This window comes from Lissotriton vulgaris, chromosome 2_1 (genome assembly GCF_964263255.1).
Source record: "Lissotriton vulgaris chromosome 2_1, aLisVul1.2, whole genome shotgun sequence".
NCBI classification, from domain to species: Eukaryota; Metazoa; Chordata; class Amphibia; order Caudata; family Salamandridae; genus Lissotriton; species Lissotriton vulgaris.
The window spans coordinates 823,601,581-823,609,912 of record NC_141687.1 but is presented as its reverse complement, the minus strand read 5'-3'; the positions used below and the strand labels follow the sequence as shown (position 1 = coordinate 823,609,912).

The window sequence follows — 8,332 nt, the reverse complement described above, 5'->3', positions numbered from 1 at the left end:
CTGTGCTGTAACGGCGCTGTGCAGAAAGCATACCTTGCTGCTGCTGCACACGCACTACACTTTAGTGCAAGCTGTATCTGTGCTGAGTTTGTTATTCAACCTTGATAAAACATTTACTAAGTGCTACAACCAAAGTGAATGTCTGTTAAATCTCGTTTTGATATGCTAGTTCGATCCTAAAACTCATTAGGAGAGGCCTGGCCAGAATTTCAGTTACGCCAGAATAGTTGGAGTTATTTCAGTAATTCTGTATTACTCTTTGTCACAGAATTACTGTTAATTATGCAATTACTCCTGTTTGCATAATTGACAATAATTTGGGAGAAAAAATCCTACCGTGATGCCAGGAGCACCAGCGGCTGCTCATGCTCGCTTGGTGTGTCCCCCTGCATTTAGAGCTGTTTCTTAGTGCAAAAGCATCCTTGTGTGTGCATTTTGCGATTAAAAAATAGAGCTAAATGCCAGTGGTAGGTCGGGGGAAAATCCTAGCCCAAGAACACATTTAGCGAGCATGAGGAGGCTAAACGCAGAATTATCCTTCTCACGTAATTCCAGGAGCAGCCCCTTCAGTGAGGCGAGAGCGGTGGGGCGGGGTGGTGTTTCGACAGACGACAAAGAGGGAAAATTCATTATTTATTTAATGTTTCCTCTGCGTCGTCTGTCTCATCCACCCCCGCCCTCACCGCTCTTACCTGCACGGGCCGCTCTCGCGTAATTCAAGCGGAACCTTGCGGAATTCTCGGGCAATTCCCGGGAACGAGCTTCACGGAATTACGCGAGTTATGTCCAACCCTAGTTAGGATGCCCAAGCCTAACACAAGCTAATAGGTCGGGGATACAAAGTGCTTTTTAATGAGCCATTCTAATAAAGCCTCTTTCTGTTGAACCTCTGCTGGGGGTAAACTGTTGTTTGATGGATCAGTGTCAAACCTTTTTGTCTTTTGAAGTTATAGGTTTTAAAAATTGTCTGGTGTTGGAATAAGTCTGCTTATACGGCCCAGTGTCAAAACTGTGCTGACCTTTGAAGTAACGGGGTCAGCTTCTTGAAAAGGACTTGTGTGAGCATGGGTCTTCTTTCTATAGATTACGGTCATATATGACCTGGTTTATGATGTCTCAGTCTCCTTTCCAGGGAGTTTTGAATGGAGCAGGCACCGCATTCCATGTATGTTTTTTTTTAAGACTGTCTCGAGTGAGAGGTGGAACTAAAACTCGTTTGTCAGCCCTGGGAAGAGCCGAGGGCTCCTCCCCCGGATATTGTTTTATGTCTGAGCTCCACCTGTCCACAGCCTTTTCTTGTTCAGTCAGCTATTTCCAGCCTCACACCCTCTCACTCTCTTGCATTCATTTCCCTTCAGTTTTTCTCTCACATTCAGCTATTTTTTTTTGTTTTTCTCCATGAGGACGCATTTAGAAATCAAAATATAGAGGTAAATTCTAGATTGCATTTTTCAGTATTTCACATAATGTTTCTGAACTATCACCCAATTACGCAAAAGGAAATTACACAAATTTCGCACAAATTCTAATCCGAAGTCTTACATTACTTAAGGCAGACTGCGCCAGTGGCAAATCTGGGGAGTCAATGCCATCCATGGGTTTTTAATTACTGGCTGGGACACCGGGCACAAAGTGACAGTACCTGGCGGGAACCACGTGCAGGGCGGAAATTCCCTGTGCACCAGATACATTGTTTTTTTTGTTCTCCAAAGCTAAACCCGAGCCTTGTGGATTTGTCTTTTGGCAATAATACTGTTTCTGTTGTAATTGCATTTATATAGGGCTTACTACCCCTGAAGAGGCGTCGAAGCGCTTTTTCGGCAAGTAGTGCACTACTCCGGAACCCATAAAGGATTAATGGTGAATTAATATAGAGAAAATATGAAAGTAATTTGTGTGGTGAATATGTTAGTCAGTTAATTGGATGAGGCCCGTAGTCCCCTGTGCTGATGTGGAATGCGCTGCAGATTGGGACCGGGGAGCCATTTTGTAATGTTTCCTATCACTTTGACCGTACTCGCTTCATTATGCAGACTGACAAATAAGGTGTCGTTTATTGGGCGGTGTACACTTCCGCTGTTACCTTTTCTCTGAGGTGCCCAAAGGAAAATCGCTATACGTACAAAAAATGCAAGCAGATGTTCAGCCCAGGGATGGTGTCTGCTGCCGAGCGGTGCTCCCCTCTGCACGTCTGAGCAGGTCCAGGGGCCGGGACATTCCATCTCGGGTCCTCACACCAGGTGCCCCGGTGAGTCCGGCTTCAAAGAATGCGCACTGACCCTCGGGCGCTTGCTGAAGAGATGCTCATGAAGGGAATGGCTTTTCAGGAGGGTTTTGCAGCCGCAAAATGCTCTTTCAACTCGCTTTAAAATTCAAAAGAGCTTATATCTAAGGAGAGCTCATAGCCAACCAGGGCAGTGTTAAGGTGTAAAACGAGGAGACGTAATCCCCCACGCAAGAAGTATCTAACAACAAGCCCATACACTATCAAAGGGCCCGTTCACAAAGAGAGAGAATAAAAGTCAAAAATATGCTTTACAAGGATTATTCCTATATTTGGGGCACATTTTTGTTAGAGCTGAAGTTTTCTATGAACAATCACATATGCAAAATGTACTCATGGCGAATTTTCACCAGGTGATAAAGTATGCACATGGAGATGTGAGGCATATTATTTTTTTTTTTACTTTCTTCGAATTGAAAGTATTCCTGACAAAAGTTATTCTCGTGCGCCTCTTTAAATTTGAAGATTTCCTTCCCATTCCCACCCTGGAAACACTCCTAGCCCTGCTCTCCAGAGGAGTAAATATGGTATTATTTTGAAATAGGGATGCTGTCCGCGAGCAGTACGTGCGACTGCCCACAAACTTGAGATTGTGGGTGTTTTGCAACTAAACCCTCAATGAAATGCCACAAATACGCCTTGTCTGTACATTAATGAATGGGAAGCTGGTGGATTTTTCTTATTTGCAAATCTGATTTGCATGGTAAAATCCCTCCAGTCCGAATTCTGCTTATCAGGGCTGTGAATGTGTACAGTTAAACCCACCCGTACAAATACCCTCCAGAATCCAGGCGCATGAAAACAGCTCCCTGCCTCATGTACAGACTAAGAACAACACATTGGGACCAATTCACAAAGGCATTTTGAAGTATGTAAAACATCGCCCCAGTTGTACTTCTTTACATACTCTCACATGCATGTGAGAAGTTGCTGTCCACAAGTTATAGTGGGCACCTTGCACCAGTCCAAACGACTCTTATTGATGATTAGGTTAAAGACAACCTTTATTGAAAGCTATTCGAGTGGTAGCTATGAAGAGCAGCCTTCAGGCTAAGTCTCAAAGGAATGTAAAGGAGCTTGGTTTACCAGATTATGACCTTCTGAATGACCAAATGAAAGCAGAACCACACAAGGTATATATAAAATACATGTATCTATTACTAAACACTCTCTACTAACCTCTTTATGAGATTAGAGAACAAGGCACACAATATTACAGTACTAGAACAACTAGAAACGACAGTAAGTAGCACAATATACAGCGGGCTCCAGGGGGAGACCGAACCATATACTAAGAAAGTGGTACAGCCGGAGCCCCAACCCCACACCTCACCTCCCCCCCTTAGATGCGAGCACCTTAGAACTCATCATGCACCAGGTAAAATCCGGCTCCCCTAATGACCCGGCACCTCCTCGCATCCTACTCTCAGTCGTCACCCACATTATACCCACCATCTTGGAATTACTCAATAATTCCCTTTCCACTGGCATCGTCCCTCTCCCATGGAAGCAAGCCATGGTCAAAGCCCTTTTAAAAAAAACAAATTTGGTTCAAAATTACCCGGCCGATTACCGACAATTCTCCCTGCTGCCTTGGCTGAGCAAAATCCTCGAAAAACACGTGAACACAGTGTTAACAGACTATCTAGAGTCTAATAACATCTTAGACCCCACCCAGACCGGCTTCCGCCCCCCTTCACGGGACCGAGACCGCTCTGGTTGCCGTGACGGAGGAGGCCAGGAGGATCCTGGACAATGGAGGTTCCGCTGCCATCATCCCCCTTGACCTAAGTGCCGCCTTCGACACAGTGAACCATAACATCCTACTGCACAGACTCAGCAGTAAGGGAATCTCGGGCTTGGCAATCACCTGGCTTAAATCCTTCCTATCCAATCGCTCTTTCCAGGTCTTTGAGGGTAACAACACATCTCCCAGCAAGCTCCTTGGCTGCGGCGTACCGCAGGGCTCTTCCCTGAGCCCTACATTATTTAATATATACATGAACCCCCTAGCTGAGATCGTCCGCCCTTTCGGCGTAAAAATCATCACCTACGCGGACGACACTCAGCTAGTGGTGGCTCTTAACCCCTTACAAAATGCGCCCAATGACCTCAAGAACTGCCTGGAAGCAGTCCACATGTGGATGACATCCTCCTGCCTCAAGCTGAATGGGGACAAAACAGAACTCATGCTCCTGGGCAGTCCCATGAATAATACCATCGATTCACTCTGGCCCCTATGCCTAGGAGCTACCCCGCACCTAAGGATACAATCAAAAGCCTAGGAATCTGGCTTGACAAGTCCCTCAACTTCAACTGTCAGGCGGCCAAGCTCTCGGCTACCTGTTTTGGCTTGTTAAGGCTCTTGCGCAAAATCCTCCCCTTCTACCCTTCCACGCACGACAGACTATGGTACCAATATATACATTGATAACGTCTTTATTACATAAAAAGGTTTTGGAGAAAGCAGGCAATTGTTTCAGACTGCATGTCAAGCACCACATGTGCTGCAAACATTAGTACAAGTGCAACTCAAAGAAAGGCACCGCAGTCAAGCAAGTGCAGGTGGGGCTGGAGCACCAAACAGGGAAGGAAGGGGAGCAGAGATCAATGGACAGCAGTGATGGGTACAGATTGCTGCTTCAATGGACAGCTGACCCTGCTCTGATTCAACGAGTGACTGGAGAATGGTGGGAGCCTCGCCGCCTTCATCAGACATGTCCTGGTTCTGAGAGCACGGTGTAAGGGTCAGGAATGTTTGGTTTATTTCAGATAAGGTCCATTTGAAGAACTAAAAATAATGAAAAATATGAAACTGAACAGTCGAAACATTTCAGGCCACAAACAGGAGAACAGAAGTGTACTTCACATCCAAGGCAACAGACTGAGTAGCTATCCTCCCAAACCAACCCCGCCCTAGTCTCATCTTCAAGTGCCAAGAAGTCATCAGGATCCTTCAAAGGAGCTTCAGCAGGGGCAGGAGGGCAGCGAATCCAGCCAGCAAGGAGAGTTTGACAGCAGTGCCAGAGTTGCACAGGTCACCGATACAGCAGGAATGGGTGACTGTGTAATCTATACCTATAATAGTGTTGGTCTCGTTAGAAAGACACTTCGTGATATCCAGGCACCCCTTGGCCTTTATCTTGATTACACCTTTAGAGGCTGTGCGGGTGTCGCACGTCTGGAGGAGGCCACAGGTGGTAGTGGTGGTGATCAGACACGGATAGTCGCACTGCTTGCACTCCATCCCATCACCCAGGGCCAGGCTGCAGAGCAGGAGGAACGCGGCGCCGAGAAAGGCATTCATGCTTCTAGGAGCTGGAACGAGAACCGAATACAAGGGAAGCTCAGGAAACTGGCGGGTAACAACGACAGACTATGGTTCAGGGTCTAATCCTGTCCCGTTTGGATTTTGGAAACACCCTGTATCTAGGAGCACCCCAGACCACTCTAAACAAACTGCAAATCATCCAGAACTGTGCAGCCAGAACCCTCCTTCAAATCCCCCGTCGTCTCCTTGTCAAAACCAGACTCAAGGATCTTCACTGGCTTCCAATCAGGGAAAGGATTCAGTTCAAATCAATGTGCATTGCGCACCGATCCTTCTGGGGGGACAGGTGTCATCATCAACCAACCTCTGATGACCGCCTACCACCCAACCAGACAGCTCAGATCGGATTCTTCCTTCCTGGCCGTAATACCTAGGGTAAAGAGAGCCAGGTGTGGAGGCCGCTCCTTCTCCCACAACGCGGCCAGGCTTTGGAACTCTCCCCCCCTCCAACTCAGATCAGAACCCAAATTGCTTGCTTTCCGCAAACTCTTAAAAACTTGCCTTTTTAACAAACTCGATTAGCTCATGACTGCCGTGGATCAAGCGTCATGTCTGCAGCGCTAGGACGCCTGAGGGTAGCTATCGCGCTATATAAATAGTCTTTTCATTTCATTTCATAACAACCACGACTTGACTAGACACAGTGCCTAGAGTACGTAGAATCGCTGGGGCACCAAGGAACCACCCAAGGTAGTGACACAGGGGACCCACAACGGACGTGTGCAGTGTGAGAACACAGCCGTGAGCTGCGTACAACTCTATGGGAAAGTTGCCGTTGGAATTTTAAAGATTAAGGACACTTAAGAGAGGACTTTGAGCAAACCCTTTCAAACATAGAAGTTTCTAAGGCCAGCACCTATTTGAGCACCGGAATATTCGTGCTGCCAAACCCAGGAAAGCCGGGTGCATAGGTGTCAAATGGTGTTGGGAATCTTCATCGCTTTTAATGGTGTGACGCTGCAAAGTGCTGCTGCCGGGAAGATGAAAAGTGTCCGGCGTGATCCAAGCTGGATTGAAGCTGATAGGAACCTGAAAGCAGAGGGGACAGAGTCTGGGTCACTTCAGGGTGACCAGGGGCACGTAAGACAAATGCCCACAAATGTCGGGTGTTTCAGGTGAAAAGAGGTAAAGCTTGACTCTGCAGCCACGGGGACCAGGAGATGTCGAGGACAACCAAAGTCCACAGGTGAGCTGTCCCACAAAGGATGTCGAGTGCTGGGGGGTCTGTGTGGATTGGAGACCAACAAGCCTTGGCAACTGCAACCCACGCGGTCAGAGAAAAGATGCTTCGGTGAGGACCAGCAAGGTCCTGGGGACTCCCCAAACAATGGAGAGTCAGGGCACATCTGGAGCAACCAGGTAAGCCCACTGAAAGTTAAAGTTCCCTTCTCAGGGACCCACAGGTCGACGGACCAGGGTTCGAGAAGGGACCTCGAGAGGAATCACAAAATGCCAGCCCACAGAACACTGTGGAGTGTAGGCCAGTAATCTTCAATGGAAACACTGCTTGGGGTCAGGACTACAAGTAGCCCAAAGCACAGCCTCAGGGGTCACCAAACAGTATATGCTGCTGCAAATGTACACTGTGCCCAGGGGTTCGGGTTGCACGGTCCCCACGAGGGATGCAGGTCTCAGAATTGCTGAGTGCATGGATCAACCTCAGAGACCATGAGAACCTACCTCTTGTGTTGCAGAAATCTTTGGAGTCCTGCGTAGATGCAAACCGGTCAGATGCTTTTCAGGTGCCTGCCTTGCAGGGGAGTAACTCCTTTACTCCAAGGGAGATTCTTCAGTCATCCAGCATAGTGGAGATCATCAAAGTACTTGGTTTCTGTAGCAGAGTTTATTCCAGGTAAAATCTAAAGTCCTGTAGTCAGGGGTTCCTACTTTATACCCAAGGAAGGGGTGGGACAAACTCTGGGGACCCACCTATGTGGGGGTCAGGACAGAGAGGTGGCTACACCCATGCCCTTTGTCCAGTATGACACCAGAGCAGGAGCAAATGGCTCCTGCAACCGGTTTGAGCTGGACTATGCACATGGACACCAAATATGCCCCCAGTGCAGACATCAAAGCACTCTGAGAGTGCACCCACCCAGCCCCAATACACTAAAGCATGTCTGGGAGGTCACACCTCCCTGTGACAGGAAACCTATTGTCCAGCCATCTCCTGCCAGAGTTTTGTCCAGCAGCAGGAGGGCTGACTTGTGTCTGTGGCTGGCAGCATCCATCTTGTGATGCCAGGGTCGAGAAAGCTGGTACCGGGTGTACCAGTGTTGTCATATTTCTCCCTCTAGGAGGGTGGAATCATATCTCCCACACCAGTTAGTGGTGTGGAGGTATGATACCAAGGTGTTTGACACCAAACACGACATGTTTCCTTGCAGCTGTTTTAAAGTTAGCATTTACCTGGAGGTTGGCTGCATCACAGAACAACCCCGGAGAATAGATTCCAAAGGCTGCAGAGGGGCTCTGCTCATGCATGGGCACCCTCTCACACAAAACCCAGCACCCTGCCTTCAGGATTGATAAGGCCTGCCATAGGGGTGACTGATAGGTTTTTATGTGCAGTGATATAAGGTAGATATAGTGAACCTATATCTAAGTAAGGGGTGCATGCACCACCTTACACTGGCTGCAGTAGCAGACCTGTTGTGTCATTTTGAATGGTCTTCCATTTTGAATGGTCTCCCAGGGGTGGCATAATACATGCTGCA

At 47.8% G+C, this 8,332-nt stretch overlaps 1 protein-coding gene across 1 annotated transcript; it reads right to left on the bottom strand.

The window, feature by feature from the left end:
- Positions 1-4,876: 4,876 nt before the first annotated feature.
- LOC147731221 (sperm acrosome membrane-associated protein 4-like) lies at positions 4,877-5,638 on the bottom strand. The gene has a single exon (XM_086958704.1). It carries the CDS (start codon positions 5,589-5,591, stop codon positions 5,241-5,243), a length of 351 nt encoding a protein of 116 aa, XP_086814830.1. The 5' UTR covers positions 5,592-5,638; the 3' UTR covers positions 4,877-5,240.
- Positions 5,639-8,332: the final 2,694 nt, after the last annotated feature.